An 18,667-nucleotide genomic window follows, 5' to 3' on the forward strand; every position below is an offset into this window, starting at 1 on the left:
TCTAAAATTTACCGCAATGTCTTCCGTCTTGTCGGTCTTTATGGCTCTGAGTGTTGGCCGACTATAAAAGACAATCAACGACGTCTTGCGGTAATGGAGACGAAGATGTTACATTGGACTAGTGGTGTGACACGTTTTGATCACATCCGAAATGAGGATATCCGCGATCGTTATGGGGTTGCACCGATTGTGGAAAAGTTGCGAGAGAGGCGTCTTCGATGGTATGGTCACACAATTTGTGCTAACGAGAATTCACTTGTCAAGATTGGCCTGAACATCAAAGTCGATGGTAAACGACCAAAAGGCAGCCCTAAACAACGGTGGGTTGATACGCTGAATAGGGATTTAAAAGCCTCGAGATTGCACCCAGATCAGGCATTCGATAGAGTCAAATGACGAAACTGATCACAACGAGCCGACCCCGCTTGTGAACGGGACAAAGGCTGAAGAAAAAGATCTCCGAGTTACACGTAATTTTGTAAACAACTAAAACTGAATTTTTCCATGTTTAAAACCGGTGATTTTGTTGAGCAAAGAACTTGCATCAAATTTTGTTTGCGGAACGAATATTCTTGGGCGGACACGTTGAAAATGTTGCAGAAGGCCTTTGATGATCAAACTATGGCACAAACAAATGTTTAAGTGGTAGAACGAGTTTAAAGTGGGTCGAGAACGCGTTGCAGACGAACCGTACTCTGGACGATCAGCAACTTCTACCGACGAGGGCCACGTCTAAAAAATCAAAGATTTGGTGCTTGAAAATCGTTGATTGACAATTAGAGACCTCGTTGATAGTTTTGGAATATCTTATGGCTCAGTCCAAATCATTGTGAAGGATGTTTTGTGTCTCAAACGCGTCAAGTCTCGATTGGTGCCAAAATCGCTCAATTCTTTTTGGAATTTTTTGCATTGGTTCTTCGCGGCTTTTTTGCCAAAAACTCGACTCATATCATTCCGCAACCACCGTATTCGCCTGATTTGGCTCCGTGCGACTTCTGGCTATTCAGCAAACCCAAAGGGCCAATGTGGGGATGCCGTTTTGACACGATGGAGGAAATAAGAGCCGAATCGAAGAAGGTCTTGAAGGCTATACCGAACAAAGAATATTCCCACTATTTCCAGGACTGGAAAAAGCGTTGGCAAAAGTACGTTTTATTGGACGGGGATTACTTTGAAGGGGATGAAATTGATTGGGAAGAATAGATAAAGAATTTATATTTTATAAACAAATTCACGTTACTTTTTGATCACAGTAGTAGGTTTTAAAAATTAAAAAATAAAACAACTGAAATTGTCTTTATTATAAAATCACTAAAAAGTTTATTCCAGTAAAATGAAATTATGTAATAAAAATAATGAAATTTAAAAAAAAAAACACGAATGTATTTTTTTCTCGCCTAAATGAATAAACACGAAGGTAATATCTATACAAATTTTGATTCTGCGTTTATTTTCCTCCTGCTAAGATACTTCTTTGCCAGCTTCATTCCAATATTAATTTTATTTACTTTAGCTTCAAACTTCTTTAAATTTCTGCGTTATTTACGGTAAATCTACAAATTGCTACAAATATGCTGTTGTATATGATTTAAAAACACTAAAGAGTAAATTTGAAACTTAAATATTGTTCGCAAAACTTGCATTGCATATAAAAGAAACGAAAAAATTGTAAATCGTATATAAAAAATGCAACTTCGGTCTATGTCCAGATTGAGAGATTGATAATATTTGTAAATGTAAAATTTTATCAAAAATGTGTTTTCCATTTAGTCGTTCACAATTTGTAAATTGTATTTCTAAAATTGTAAATTTAGTGGATAGTACTTGTTTTGACCCCCATTTAGCGGGTGATTTTCGTTTTGATGGATTTCATGAGTGTATATGTGTCTTAATGTGGGGATGAATGTGAATGCGAATGTGTCTTATGTTTTAAGATGCTTTGAATATTGTGAGGAAAGGGAGGAGTGGAAAAGACAGGATGCAGCGAATCGCTATCACTACCCCCGGCAATTGGTGTGTTTTATGTTTATAATAAAGGAGAGAAAAGAAATGAATAATTTTCATACTTAATACATACATATATATAAAGTTGTGTGAATTTATAATAAAATAATATGTGAGAATTAAAAATTTTGCTTCCCTTAAATATTTCTTTGTTTGTGCAACCAATAACAACTTTCCATCTTTCTCAGTATTTCCCGCAACTTCCTTCCTTCCTAATCAAATGTTCCATTATCGAAATACCAATTTCTTTTAAATTAATTTGTTGCATCCAAAACGTATGTATTACTTTCCTCTCGTCGTTGAATATTTTCCACTTGTCATTTTACAAAAAAAAACTACACATACATATATATATATAGATGAAAATAGAAAATTATGCGAAATAGTTTACAAATTTCGAATGTATTGTGTACTACTGGTTTTATGTTCGTATATCAATCTGTAATATCTGTTGCTGGTTGTTTTGTTTTGCGTCATGCCATTCATCGATTTATCATGATGAATTGTTTCGTTTGAAATAAATTTATGTAATAGCTATTTACTCATTATTCATATGATTATTATATTAAACTCTTTTTATAATAAAGATCCAATGTGATGTTCGCGTTTATTCTTTGACTTCAACCGTACCAGCAGCTAGTTCCGTCGTTGGTTCGCTTATCAATTTTTCTGAACAATCGGACTTGATTTCCTGCGGAGAAGAAATATTATTTGTTATTATATTATGGATTTGGAAAACTATGATTCGATCACTTCTTAAATTTTACAAATCATATTTAATAAGCTCCAATGAATCTTGGTGTCAGAGTATGTTTACCAGTGACATACCATTCTTCATAATGAGAAACCAATACCCAAAATGATTTGCGAACAAATGCGCTAAATGTGACAAACATATAAAAACACCTACAAATATATGATTGTTATACATGATGAACGTTGTACGAAATAAAAGATCCCGAAATAATCCCAAAAGACCTTTGTATATAATTCACATAATAAAAATTATTTCGATATATATTCTATCTAAAATTTACTAAGCAAACGAAATAAAAACATGAATATGAAAGGCCTCTCCAGACGGGACCACTTTCAACCGAATTGACCACGTGTTGATCGAACGCCGCCACCTCTCAACCTTGATGTATGTCAGAACATATAAGTGGCCAATATACACTCGGATCACTATCCCGTTGGCATGGTGCTCCGAGCTCGAATAACATCACTCAGAATCCCGTCTGACAATCAGGTGAGAGTTCAAACTGAAACCATCCACAATTCAGCCCTCCGAAACACCTATAAGAGGCAAATGGATGCCGCAATAACCACAGCTAACAGATGTCCTGCAGATGAAGCATCAGCAAATGATCTTCACGACCGCCTAAAGAGCGTTATCATTGATACGGCCACAAACATTCTTGGCCCCAGCCGCAGAAAGAAACGAAACAGCTGGTTCGACGATGAATGTAAGCTAGCAACGAAACGGAAGAATTCTCCATACCGAGGAATGTTGCATTCTCAAAGAACGCGGGCACGCACAGAAACCTACCAGGAACTCCGACGAGCGGAAAAGCGACTTCACAGACGGAAGAAGGGAGCCTGGGAGAACCAACAGACCTGTGAACTAGAAAAGTACAGGGAACAACCGCACCAGGCGCACAAGTTTTACCAACAAGTTAGCAGGATGAAGCCTTATACACCTCGATGCTCATCCTGACGAGACAAAGAGAGAAATCTAATTTCCGACAGAATGACCATTTTGGAGCGATGGATTGAGTATTTTGATGAACTGCTCAACAACCAAGATATCGGCCAGTTGGAGTTCCCGCCAACTGATAACGACAGACAAATACGGCCACCAGCAAGCATAGAAGAAACAGTCCGTGCAATTCATTGGCTTAACTACCATAAGTCGCCAGGAGCCGATGGAATTACAACCGAATTGGTTAAATATGGAGGCGATCAACTACACCAAATAGTTCATCAACTAATGCTCAAGGTGTGGGACAGCGAATCAATGCCTGACGACTGGCAACGAGACATTATCTGTCTCATATATAAAGAGTGAGATATCACACAGTGCAGAATTTATAGAGATATCACGTTGCTGGGTACCATCTATAAAATATTTTCCGCTATCTTGCTAGGCCGGATAGCCCCATACGCCCAGAACATCATTGATCCATACAAAAGAGGCTTCATTCCCGGTAAATCAGCAACAGATCAGATTTTCTCTCTGCGGCAAAGGGATGGAAAAACTGTTAGAATATGAACATCAGTTACACCATCTTTTCATCGACTTTAAAACTGTACACGACCATGAGAGAATTCGGTATCGCGACGAAATTAATAAGACTGCCTAGGCTGACCCTGACCAAGAGACGTACAAACTGCATTCATCCAGATCGAGCAGGCGGCACGAGATCTTGGGCTGCACATTAATGAATGCAAGACGAAGTATACGGTGGCAATGTCAGCACCAAACCAAAAGAACGAACATCAAATCGCACTGGTTAAACGAAAACAATAAAGATAGGAGACTATAACTTTGAGACCGTTGAAAAATCCTCCTATCTAAGGTCGAAAATCACAACCGTTAAAAGCTATGATGATGAAATCCGCGCACGATTGCTGGCAGCCAACAGAGCCATTTCAGTTTACAAAAACTGTTCCGCTCGAAACGTCTCACCATAGTGTCAAAGCTCTTATTGTACAAGACTATGATCTTGCCAGTCCTCATGTATTCTTCGGAGCAGAACAAGAAAAATTGCCAACTCTTGGCCGCGTTCGAGAGAAGAATCCTCCGCAGAATTTTTGGCCCCCAACATGAGGATGGACGATTCCGTAATTTACATAATGACGAAATCTTTGAGCGATATCATGATTTCGCGGTGGGCGGATCAGTTAATCCGTATGGATGAGGATGATCCAGCCCGGAAAGTCTATAAGGACAATATCTAGGTAGGTCCGGACGCCAGACAACTTTTAGGGATATCGAATTGGTGGACCTCAGCGAAAAACCGGGGTGTCTGGAGTTCCTTATTAAGACAGGCCTAGACCGGATACCGGTTATTGCGCCGTTGATGATGATGATGATAATTGGGAGTCACTCTAATGAGCAAAACGCGTGGAAGAACAACGGTTGAAATAAATTTCTTTCAAGCCCAAATGAGCCATTGTAACTCCTTATAAGTCACTGGTCGAAACACAGGCCAATTTATTTATATATTTAAAAAGGGGCAATATGCAGAGAGAATGACGTTAAATACTGCCCCTAAAAGGAGAAAAAAGTGCCAAAATCACCGAATATTCCAGCGTTACAATTACTTTACGAAACCGTGAAGTAGGTGATGTCAGAAGGGGCAAAGTTGTCTGTCAGACTGGAAGAAAGTATAACGGGAGTGCACAGGGAAGATTCTCTGTAGTTTTAGATAAGGAAGATTAAGAGAGTGGAGAGAGATAGGATAGTCCACACGGGGGATGTTCTTAACAAAAAAAAAAAGATCGGATGAAATTGCATTGAATTGACCAGATCGCGGAATAACGTTCAACAATGCTCCGAACGAGGAAGTTAAAAAATGTTAAGGGAGGATTGAGCAAAGTCAATCAGAAGAAATACGCCAAGAAGACTATATAAAGCGCATTCTTTGAAATTTTATGGTGACGGAAAATCATTGTACATCTTCGACCACGACGGGTTTCGCGACAAAAATTTCGCAGTGCATTGATGTGCGTCCACGTGGTTGCGAGTTGCTGCAAGCTCGTGGCAGCATCTGACATAACAATAGACATTGCACAGCTGTTTATGACTTCCCACATACCAGCAGGATTCAACGCAGAGCTTCTTTGAAGATTTATTTCGGAATAATGGTAATAGATCTTAATGAGCTAATGGTGCTTCATAATTCCTCTGTAGGAAGCTTGATGGAAGCAAACACACGCAACATTCTCCGCAATTGATCCATGTTTCCTCTCTTAGGAAATGAGGAACAAATCCGTTTGCTGCTGGGATAAGATTGGGAAATACACACAAGAAAGCCATCTAGGCGACATCGGCATACCGACATACTAATACATTAACCACATGGATCACGGGCCACTTACTTACGAGAGTTGTTTCAAAAGATTCCCAGCGTTGTAAATTTGCCGCGTGTGAGGCTAAGCGAAATCTGACAACACCGCTTTGTTCGCTAGTTCCTCCACCGCCGGCCCTAACAACAATCGTCGCCCGCGACGGGCAGACAGCTATCTGCGATAGAGCCCGGCATCGCCGTCACGGCAAAGGGTGAAATTCGTGCGGTCATTCGGTTTTTAACGAATTGTTACGGGAGATGAAAGGTGGTTCCATTACTATGCCCCGGAAACAAAACGACAATCTCGCCAATGGAAACACACGAAGTCGCCAACCAAAAAAAGTTTAAGCAGAAGGTGTCAACAGGAAAACTCATGGCAATGATATTTCGGGACTGGCGTAGTGTAGTGCTTCTTGAGTTTATGCCTAGAGGGACCACGATAAACTCGACAAGTTATTACGAAGAAAAAGCTCAGGCGGACAATCCAAAATCGTCGTAGGGGAAAACTCACCAAAGGCGTAAGACTGCACCATGACAATGTGCGATCGCATGTCTCCCAACAACCGAAGAATTTTGCTGGGAAGACATTGCCCACCCCCTTAGAGCCCTGATATTTCACTCAGCGATTTCCATCTGTTTCCGGAGTTAAAAAAGCATCTAGGCGACCAACAATTTGAGACGGATGACGTGTTGCAAGATGAAGTTTCTAGATTTGTCGACGGGTTGACGATGGACTTCTTTGAGGCGGGATTGCAAAAGTGGATTACTTGTCAGAAAAAGTGCGTAAAAAATAATGGCGACTATGTAGAAAAATAGTTTAAAGATCAAAATTTCCAATGGTGTATTTGTCTTGTCAAATAAAATATTCCCTGTGACTGAAAAAAATTTGGAAACCTTATTTTTGAAATAACCCTCGTACCTTGTCCTTACCTGAAAGGTACACAATGAGATTCCCTGCCCCTTTGTCGCTGGATTTGCTCCTTCTGTATAAAGTCTTCATGAGATATGTTATATAGACATTCTGGAAGCGCGATTGGCTACATTAAGGCAGTGTTTGTCAAAGGGAATTTGGAATGAACACAGCACTTTCTACGATGTTGAATGCGATCCTCAGTCGGCTACCCGTCGACAAAATGCGAAATAAACTTCTTGTTTGAAATTAAGAATCCACCATCAACTTGTTGGCGGTCCGGACCAATTGGAAATAAATTGCCTCTCACTTTTCTTATCTATGGGCTCCGCGTCTTGAGCTTACAACTTAAAGTTAAAAAAATTTTACAGACGACCACGATTTCGGGCAGTGTTTGATGAGTTGTCGCTACCCTGGACGAAACCTTAATTGTCTGGACCAGAAAAATGAGAAGCAGTTTTTCTCCAATTGGTCCGGCAGCCATCAACTGGATGGCGGATTCAAGGCTTCCTCAATTCCGAACAAGAATTATTTCAGCTTCGACCTTTTGGGCAAAAATACTAGGCGCTTTTTTCTTCCTTGATATAATTCGCATCCTGAACCTGTTTACGGATTAATAAAACAGAGCGAACTACATCTGCTAACCAGTTCAGTCACGCTACTCAGAGCAGAGGCAGGTGCAGCGTCTGATGAGTTGCCTCTGCCCTGGACGTAACCGTAGTCGTCCGTAAAAATAAATTTTTTAAATAATATATGATAAGGAAACTCTAATTTTTAAAAGAGCTCCTGATAGCTATGGAAACTGAGCTGTTCTAATAGATTGGCACAACATAAATATAGAGAAGTTGAGATAAATCTTAAAAATTATTGATGTAAAACTACAATATCTCATTCATTTCAAACTTGTAAAGAAGAATATTGTGAGACAAGTTAGCGAAAACGAATAAACTAATGCATCTATTTATTCTTTTTTAGTTTGAAATAAATATAAAAATATATATGCAGTCTACTGGTTGAGTTGCGAAGCAATGATATGTTAGCTGGTTAACTAGAACTTGATATTGTGTACTTCAGAAATATGGTATTAAGTCGATGGGTTCACAACACAAAATGCAATTGTTTGGAAATCTGAGACAAAGTGAATCAAGAATTCTCTGTGAACGGTTGAATTGTAACCATCTTTACAACTGCTCCTCAACACGGCGAACTTACTCAAAACTTTCATGGGCTGCGTTATATTTTCGAATTCTTAAACAGACAATAAATATTCCAATTTCTTTCTTACCTCAATTGATTTATGATCAACTTGCCCATTTAAGCTTTCAGTCGCCGAAGTATCAGCTGCGTGATTTTCACCAAAGCCATTTTCCTAGAATATGTGAATGACAAAATGTAAAACCTTATCCAGCAACGAAAGACCCAAAATTATAGTTAAAAACAGTTCACAATTTGCTTTGTTTAGAAAAGCAAGTAAACACAAAACTTCACTAAACACTAACAAAAGCTAATCGTCATCATTCATCACTAGGATCAACAACATATTTTTTGGAATATTGCTGAATAGGACACAAGATGACAGTTAACAAAACATTCAGTAATTAGAAATGATAAAATATCTAAATTTAGTTGAATCTACTTAACTTTTAAGTTAGATGTACATTTTTGGAAAATACCAATGAACATTATTTTTTTTGGTATGATTTATAGTATGGATACATAGCAACAAACGATATTAGTCACCATTAAGCCTTCTAAATATCTAGTGTTTGGTTTGACAGTTTGCGACAAACATTGTTAATAACAAATTCTTTCGTGCAATTTGAGTATACAGGAATCAACAGGATAGAGTTGTTGCAAATGGAATACAAAAACGATATGATGAAATGAAATGTACGGTGGTGAAAAAAGGATGAATATCTTAAAAATGACTTGTTATTGGAAAAGAGTAGGCGAAGAGCGACGACATCACAGATCAGTACCATAATCTTTGATTACAGCTTGCCTATATGGTAAAATTAAGGAAAAATTAATAGAAAACGCTAACCTGACCCCTCGTTCAGCAATCACAGTGAAATGCGTGACTACAACTGTGGGAAACATTGTAGAAACTAACACTTCTGACTTAGAGAAAAAAATTTAGAGCGCTGAAAATCATGATACGATGGATGACTACACCAGCGACATATAGGTCAGAAGAATTAACTCGTTCTTTGTAGAAGAGCCAACCAGTCGCTGCTGAAAATTTTACTATTATAATATTCCGAGAATTGGAGTACCTATCGATTGAGCTCCAAATAAACGTTTTCATAAAAAGAGAGCATACTTCCGATAGAGAGTAGGACCAATATCTGAGCAAAGGCCTTGGCACACTTTGATTTGATCGTAATGAAACTGCAAGCCTTAAGGGGAGTGGGTAGCAAGTTTATCCATATGGGAAAACACCTCGTATATTTCATCCTTTTTCTCAAAATGAATCTGTATTTAACATTTAAGATAGAAAGAATGATTCTAAATGGTCCCCTTTTTTAGAGCAACATGCAAATTGAGAAAAAATTCCCGCTGTTCTTCCTACTTCGATATTTTTTTTTCGGAATGTACGTTATGTATTTAAAAGTGAAAGGAGAAGGATTAATCTACACCCTTGCAAAATTCTAGAACGATTAATTCACTTGGTTCCGAGAAAAAGGAACATTAATCGGAAAAAACGTGATTTTTCAGGAGAGGCGAAAAATGTGGCGTTTCATATTTCCTGACTTTCTTATCGATTTCTTTCGACTTTTCGCCATAGAGTTGTTGCTTCAACTCTCTACTATCCCTGCGGAGTGCAGGGAGAACGATTGTTATCGACTCTACAAGAAAAATCGGGATCAATCGACATATGTGAAGCCCGGAGAAGCGTGTATAAGTGAACCTTAACTCGTGTTTCAACAACTTGTGTTATTTCGTTCGTCGTTAGTTTTTCGCGATGCCCCGAAGCACACGTGTTTTTGAAAACAAGTCGGGAGACCGGAAGCTGGACGCTTTAGGTACGAAAGGTTTTGTGTTTTTCTTAGTACGTAGCATGCAATATATGCATATATTATGTGAGAATATCCACTTTCGGATGATATTGACGTTCACACTCTTGAATTTGCAAAGAAGCGACAACTTTGACGTATTATAACTTTCTTAGTAATAGTGCAATTTCCACCAAACTTGGTGAGATCATGCTCTATAAAAATGTCAGGCGATGACGAATTTACGGTTTCTTACCAGGGCAGAGGCAAATCGTCAGACGCTGCCTCACCTCTGCCCTGGGAGCAGCGTGACCGAAGCGTCTCGCAGATTTTGAGTGCTCCAGAGCCAGAGCTGATCACTTTCAACCCCCCGCACTCCCCACCTTTTCAACAAATGTCAAAACTAAGAGCGGCTTCGAAAAGTGCTAACCGAGACCTTTAATTTGATACCCCACATGACTACATTTGAAAATGTACACGCCCCTTTTGCATGTATGGGGACCCCCCTTAAATTCGTCGTAAAAGGGTGTAACTTACTGTATGCGAGCCAGTTCCCAGTTTTCTATCAAATTTAGTGTCAATCACTGTAACCGTGCCCGAGAAAAATGCGTATGACGGACAGACAGACATACAGACAGACAGTAAACCGATTTTAATCAGATTTTGTGTTTACACAAAACATTAAAAAGGAAAAAGTGCTTAGGGGAAGAAGACCCCAAGAGCGCCAGGAAGAGACACTTCAACCTTACACCCGGACCTTCCATTACATGGTCTCTCCAGGAAGTACATCAAAGGGTGAACATCCCGGAATCCTCCCTTTCAGAAAAATCATTTTCCTCTTCCTTCTCGAAAGTGATTCACCATTTAGAGGAGTACGACAGTTTCGAGAGAAATGAAAATTATAATTTCATAAATTTTGGTATGTAAAGTAATATTTCTTGCAATTTTTCTGATTACTTTTATTTACTTACCAATGCCTTTATTATGTTTCGAATAGAAATTCTCAATAAATCTCTGGGGAACATGGGTTGTTGTATAACTTGTCATGGTAAGCTCGAAGTGTTAGTAATGTTTAGACGTCTTGCTGCGAAACTTCAATTGCTGTGCATAAATTGTGCAAAATTTGACAATTTTTGGAATTGTTCTAAAATTACTTATGACACGGAAAAGGGTAAATATAATGTTATCGTGGAAGTGCCGCTTTTTCTTTGACTTTGTTTTTTATGGTATTTATATACATTTTTAGGTGGTCAAATCGACTTTGACCCTTTGATTGTCAGGTTCGCCTATGCCCTCAGAGCAATCGGTAAAGGTCCTACTGCAGGCAAAATTTTATGCGGCCTTATCAACCTGCTTCCTCCCATCACAAAACATGCTGCATACGACAGTATCTTGACTTCTGCTGCCAAAGAGGTGGCCAAGGGACAATGGCGAATGCAATAAATAAAGCCGTGGAAACGAACGACAATTCTAGGGACATAGGCTCTCGATGGCACACCAAAAATATGCTAATACACTATTATTAACTTTATTTGAACGGATATTGATATGGAGAGTATTTTGAGGCCTGGGCACCATATAGAAGCAGCTTCGTGATTTTTTTCAGATTTTTTGGTTTGGTAGTTTCTGAGAATGGGTCAGTTAAAGAAATCATCAATTTCCACTCCTCCCACTCCTTTCTAATAAATCTCAAAACTAAGACTGGCTTCGAAAAGTATTAATCCAGAACTTCATCTGATACCCCACATGGCTATATCCGATAAAAGAATTTTTACACCCCCCTTTTACATGTATGGGAGAGATCTATAAATAGATGGCAAAAGCGGTGGGAACGCTTGAGAAAGGGTCGGTGGACTCACAGGCTCATTCCTGCCATCAAGGAGTGGTTAGAGAGACGCCACGGTGAGATTAATTATAATCTCACCCAGTTTCTCACGCGGCATAGTGGATATCTCCAATACTTGCACAGGTTTAAATTGGACACCTCACCCGACCGTCCAAATTGTGATGGAGTCCCAGAGGACCCTGAGCATATATTCTTCCACTGTCCGAGATTTGTGGAAGAAAGGAGGAATCTGGTGCCGAAAATATCAAGAGAATTGGAATGCGATCAACTGCATGATCGCATCTATCCAAAATAAACTGCGAAAAGCAGAGGAGAAGAGAAAAACGCGCCGCGTATAGAAGAAAGGCGACTAAGCTAGGGTGAGCTGACTCCGCCCCGTGATGTAATACCTTATGGTGGTTCCCGGGCAGGGAGGGAGTCGGGGGTGGTTTTAGTGGGTAAAAATCCTACACGCTGGTGTGTCCAGACCATTGTCTTTTGAAGATTTCTACCTCCTCAAAAAAAAAAAAAAAGACATACAGACATTGAATCGACTTTAATAAGGTTTTGTTTTGCAAGCAAAACCTTAAAAATGAACATGATGCCGACTGCCAGGCAAATTTCATTGACTCACGTGGGGCGATGGAAGTTGCTGGGGCCAAACAGATATTTGATATGTCACAACAGAACTACAATGCGGGAAGCAGTACCTTGGTGATGGAGACTCGAAAGGCTTTCTTTCTGTAGTTGAGAGTACACCGTATGGGCCAGATTTCGAAATACGGAAGTTGGAATCCAATTGGAGGAAAAAACAGGTTGACGGATACAGCTATTACCAAAATTCAAAATTTTTATAGTAATGCTATCTGGCAACCTGAAAACAATACAGTTAAGAGTATAAAAGAAGCAGTTTCGGCAATACTTTTCCACATTGTATCGTTTAATGAACACCCCATTCGTGATCTATGTAAACCATCTTGATGCAAATTTCTCAAAAGTCAAAATGAAAATATTGTGTATGATCATTCAAAACATTTTCACTCACCTGAGCAGGGCAATAATGGATGAAATAAAGCCTGTATTTCGACAACTGGCCCATCCTGACTTGTTACGAAAGTGTGTTCATGGCCGAACCCAAAACCCGAACGAAAGTTTCATGTCATTTGGGCTCGCGTTCCGAAGACCACCTTTGTAACAAGGAAAACTCTTGAATTTGGGGTTTATGGTGTGGTATTTACCTTCAATGACGGAAATATATATAGGTCCTTCATCACCTAGGCATTGAACCAGGGAACTTCTGTTGTGACGCTCTCAAGAAATCTGACATCGAGAGAATTCAGAGGGCGGAAAGAAAAAAATGTGGAGACGTCACAAAAAGCTAGGCAGAGAACGAGAAATGCCAAAAGGAAATTGGAAGAGGAAGCTCACAGGCCTCCGGTCGGTTTTGATTTTTAGACTTATCACTAGATTCAGAACAGTCTGAAGAATTTTTTAAGGTAATAAAAAATTTGTGATTTTTTTTCAAATTTTTGCTACTCACTCCCCTTAAATAGGTATTTATGCTGTCAATTAAATCACAAAAAAGTGTGCCCTTGGCAGGAAATTAACCTAATCGGCATTGACTTAACAAACTCTACAAAAGGTTATCTGGTTGAGAATTTTCCAACAGAAACTTTCCAACCATCCACATATAATCCACTTTTGAACGTTGCTTTTCCAGTTAAAAATGTTAATGGACGTCTTCAGTCACTCCCAGCATGCAACACAACCGTAAACACCTTTTTCACCACCGTAAGTTACGACTGAAATGTTTTTGTTTTGACCGTTAAATGATTTTTAAATGAATTTCATATTCCATTGAATGCAATTGAAATGTGCCATATGAGAGGAAGGAATAAAAAGGGATTGGGGGATTAAATATCTTATTTTAATATTTGGATGAAGAATTTCATGTTGTTTTTGCGTGTCAGAGTGCTGGTTTCGTTTACACATAATTCGGCAAAGTTTACTTAAGCTTGTAAGCTCCCGACTTGCTCCGTGTACATAAATTTAAACATTGAAAAAAGCCCCGTACTTATTTTACGTTTTTATTATTTTTTTTAATCTGACAAATATCTGTTGGTTTCTTTTTTTCCAGGGAAGTTTCTAAATAATATTTTACTGCTTGAAGGAAAAAAATAAATAATGGATATTGACAAAATTACGTTTCTTTAATCGCTTTTTCCTCATGCAAAAATGGAAGATTCAGAGGGTCAGTTACGCTAGAATGCTGTGTGAATCATGGAGACTATGCGCTTTAATTTGGACAGCTAGCTTTCGACTTGAAGGTAAATTAAACATGTTGTTCGCATTATGAAAAACTTCAACCAATGTCATTTTTTGAATTTCTAAGTTTGTTTTTTTTTTTTTGATTTTTTTTTCTTTTGGGAAATCATTCAAGTCCAATAAGACCATTTTTGTCCAAATTATTCACCTTCGATTTTGGGGCTTGGGGGGCATCTTCCATTTCGCAGGCATTTGTTGCTGGAGGAGTGGTTGATAATTTTGTTTCGTCGACTGGCACTTTTTCTGCGGTTTCGTCTGGTCTCACAGTTGAATCTATATCCTCGATTTTATCTTTTTGTTCATCCTTAGCCACATCGCTTGAAACGTCTATTGCTGCAGGTTGTTGGGCGAGCGCACCGTGATCACCTATTAATTCGGTTGGCGCTTGGTTTGTATCTGCCTGTTCATTAACTACATCGGGAAGTGACTGTGCAACAACTGACTCTTCTTTGGACAAATTCGGATCTACTACTTCTACGGTATTGGATGTTTCAGAGGTGGAAGTTTGTTCAGGAACCGTGGACGTTTGTTCTTCGGGATGAGAAGGATCAGTAGGTAACGTTTCGGATTCGACAGAAGTCTTTTGTTCGTGCAAAGGTAATTCGATTTTGGAACTAGCTTCGCCTTCTAATTGACTGGCCACATTCATAGCAGCTTCTTGTGTTACTTCATCGATAAGGGCAATTGTTTCTGCTATTTGTTCTGGATTAATTGCACTATGCTCTGGAAGTGTTATCGTTGGCAATACCTGAGGATGTGAATCGATCTCGACCGTCTTAACAGCAGATTTTTCTTCTTCTTTCGCTACTTCTGCTGATGGAGCTGCTACTTCTTCCGCTGATTGAGCTGCTACTTCTGCAGATTGAACCGCTTCCACTCTGGATGGGGCCGTTACTTCTGTAGATGGAGCTGCTTCTTCGGTCAATTGAACTGCTGCTTCTATAGATGAAGCCGGTTCTTCAACAACCGGTGGAGGAGTACTGATTTCAGAAGAAGCTATTACTTCTGGGATTGGTTCAATGGCGACGGAGGGCTTTTCTGATTCACTGTCATCTTTGCTTTGTTTTTCAACAACTGCTTCAATATTCGCGACGGTTTCGGGAATCCCCGCTTCACTTTGCTTGGCTAGTACAGGCTCTACAACATTAGATTCTATTTCAACTGGCGGCGGTGGTGGCAGCTGTTCACTTTCGACATTGTCTTTATTATCATCGCTTAATGCAAACACCGACACCTGTGAAGGAGGAGAGGTACAAGGGAGAGGAGGTGGGAGGTTCTGTGCACTTTCACCATCAATATTTTTAACGTTATTTTCTTCATCAATCTTTTTTTCTTCCTTATCATTATCGGCTTGTTGTGGTTGTTCAGAAGTAGACAATACTACTTCTGCATTAGATTCTTTTGTTTCATCTTGAATACTTTCAGCGTTTACCTCAATTTTGGCTGGAGCTGGAACTTCTTCTGTTTTAGCTGGTTCTGGTGCTACGGCAGGTGCTGATTCTGTGACAGGGGCGACATCCGCTGCTGGTGCAGATTCCGTTTTTGGTGGTTCTTCGGTGGTAGTGATTTCGACTTTTTCCGGAGCCTTCTCTTCAGCAATAACAGTTGGTGCTACTTCGGCGACTGGTTTTTCTTCTTTAGCAGGTTCCGATGAACCATTTACAACAGGTGCGGCAGCTTCAGTAACAGGAGTAGCAACGTCTTTTGATTCATTCTCAGCAGGTGTGGCGACTGGAGATTTTTCATCTGTAGGAGAAGTAGCTTCCGCGGCATTTTCATCACCATTCTTTGTGGCTTCTTCGGCAGCCTGGAATCGATAAAAAAAACAAACATTAGTTGCATTTTCAAGGTCAAAAAGTATCAGAAACGTAAAAAATAATCACGGAATTTCTTGGCAATGTACTGCGATGAAAAATTAAATTTACCGATTTTGTTTAGTGCCTCATAGCTAACTGCAAAATGCTACTCCCTTTGAATATTGAAACTTCAACATCACAAACCCAGAATACAAATGGCAACCTGAAGACAGGAAATGGGCACATTCAGACATAAATGACCTTGCATACACCTAATGAATTAACTTTAAGGAATGGCTTGCTCATTGATACAAAGCAAGAAGTTTGACGGTGTGTTGTTTGAGGGGATAGAAGATCAGCCGCTCAATCTCGTTGCTTTGGGTTTGAATTCCAGTCGACATACTTATCTGGTTCGTCTTGCATTTATCACGCTGCTATGCGCTTATCATTTGCACAGCACTAAGTATGATCATAGTGAGACTGAAGCACAGAGTCTGACTGTGTGGATGACCTATCCTCCACTAAGGAGTGAACAGGAAACACTAGAAAGTTTGATGAGACCATAAATTGTAGTTATCGTCATATTATGTCCCGAAGGATACCCAACTTGAAGATACTTGATCAACAAGCAGCTGCAAAGCCAGTCAATTTTTCGGAACTGTGGTCTGCCATTAACCATATCAATGAATCTTAAAAATTTTACGTGCACAATGTTCAAGGAGGTAAAATTTCAGAGGAATTTGAAGTCCAGCGCGGAGTTTCGCAACAGTGCATTTTCACCAACGCTATTTCTTCTTGTTATCGGTAAAGTTCTCTTCGCTACCTTTCCCGGAAGATGTGATGGGCTTCAAAAGACGATGATATCTTCCCTCAAATACCTCGACTATGCTGATATCATCTGTTTTTCCTCTTGCGGAGCCATGAACTTTAGTCAAATGGCTCTGAATTTGCAAAAGGGGGTAAACAGAGGTGGCCAGAAGAAACACAAAAAAGAAACAAGGTTCACAATCTGACTGATCACCCCTCTTCCTGTTTGCATTAATGGACATGGAGGTCCTGGTGGTTTAACGTGAGTACCTATTGTGTAGGTATAATCTCACAGTCCTCTTTGGACACGGATTGATTTGGAGCCCACAATCATCGTTTCTGGCACAGCGGTACTCGTTTATATGGAGTGCAGGTTCAGCATTCATAGCAATTGATGCGAGGCATATTTAACACTTCTGTCGCAAGCAGGGGGTATGGCGCCCGAGTTGTACAGCGCAACTCTACGCATGAGCCCACAATGAGCTCTGCTCGCCATATGGCCACAAACACCATGAAATTCCTACCCGGGAGCCAACCGCAAATAAAGGGGCTGAGAACAGATCATTCAGGAATTCTTTTGGAGCACATGCTGCCAGAGGGCTATCCTGATTCCCATGGTACCAAATAAACTTCCGTGAAGCTTGGGTATGATTGCTGAGAATGGGGATGTATGTGAAATTCTCCTTCTCCAGGTTTTGTCCCGTTCATTTGCGAAGTCGACTTGCCTTGATCGGTTGCGCTATTTGCTTGATGAAAGAGGCTCCCAAATCACCACCCTCTTCCCTATCAAGCCAACGTTTCTTCGGTTGGCCTTTTGGCCGTTCCCCCTTGACTTCAATGTTTAGACCAATCTTTGCAAGTGAGTTCTAGTTATCTCGAATGACATGTCCATAACATCGAAGAAGTCTCTCTCGCAATTTTTCCACAATCAGTGCAACCCCATATCGATCGCGGATATTCTCATTTCAGATGTGATCATGGCGTGTTATGGTTCGTTTTTATTACCGTATTCATCAATCCGAGTTGCGCTAAAGCGTGAAGCAATTTAACACTGTTCACCATTGGCTGACAGCATTGATCCGAGATATCACATAGTTCTGAGCAGATCACTGACAGTTATCCACATGAAACAGGATGGGTTATCAAAAATTCTATTTTATTTAGATCCAGTCTGCGACCAGTTTCATGAGGCGATCATTCCATTTTTAAACAACTTGCTCGAAATCAACTTTGACATGAGATGATAGGAACAAGTCATCTGCATAATGCAGTGTATAGAACCCTGAACGTTGGATGTCCCGTCCAAGTCTCCATACCAAGTACGGAAAGGAGTGGCAAGAGAACACTTCCTTAATGAAGACAAAAGACGAATCAACGGGTTGCTCGTCTTAGAAACACATGGAGTAGAGCAGTAGAGAAGGAATGTAAGTTTCCGAGGAAGACTTAGAAAGAACTAAAGCCTATTTCGGCCTCGGACAACGACGTAGGTATGGTGGACGCGCTACGCCCCACCTTCTCTGTTTTGTCCGAAATTTGGAAACGTTAATACCTCAATATCAACATCAAATTGAACCTGTTCCGTGGAAATACTCTCCCTGCGCTGTTATATAAGAGCAAAAGATGGAAAGTGATCGTCACCGCTACTTAACAGTCCCAAGCCTTCGTTAGCATCTACCTCCGCTGTGGATGTACTCTGACCCGACACAATCTTGAATAGGGAATTGTGCTCGGTGCACGAGGCAGATATCGGTAGACCTTTTGATTAAAAGGCGGAAAGCAAGGGATAGGTCATTTTTTAAAAAAGGCGATACCTCCATTTCCGTAACCTATATAACGATGAAATTTGTACGTGATCGTCTGGTTGTTGATGAAATTCGACTAAATAGGTTGCGAAGGGTGGGTCACTTAACCGGTATGGATTAGGATGGTCC

General features: G+C 39.9%; 1 protein-coding gene across 1 annotated transcript in view; it reads right to left on the minus strand.

The window, feature by feature from the left end:
* Positions 1 to 1,283: 1,283 nt before the first annotated feature.
* LOC119661781 (A-kinase anchor protein 200) overlaps positions 1,284 to 18,667 on the minus strand; it is a 228,171-nt gene continuing 210,787 nt past the window's right edge. The window contains exons 7-9 of the mRNA XM_038071257.1: positions 14,282 to 15,940; positions 8,273 to 8,356; positions 1,284 to 2,695 (exon numbers count right to left, since the gene is read on the minus strand). Of these exons, the coding sequence (XP_037927185.1) occupies positions 2,612 to 2,695; positions 8,273 to 8,356; positions 14,282 to 15,940 (1,827 nt within the window). The 3' untranslated portion in view covers positions 1,284 to 2,611. The remainder of the gene's footprint in view (positions 2,696 to 8,272; positions 8,357 to 14,281; positions 15,941 to 18,667) is intronic.

This window comes from Hermetia illucens, chromosome 1, assembly GCF_905115235.1.
Source record: "Hermetia illucens chromosome 1, iHerIll2.2.curated.20191125, whole genome shotgun sequence".
NCBI classification, from domain to species: domain Eukaryota; kingdom Metazoa; phylum Arthropoda; class Insecta; order Diptera; family Stratiomyidae; genus Hermetia; species Hermetia illucens.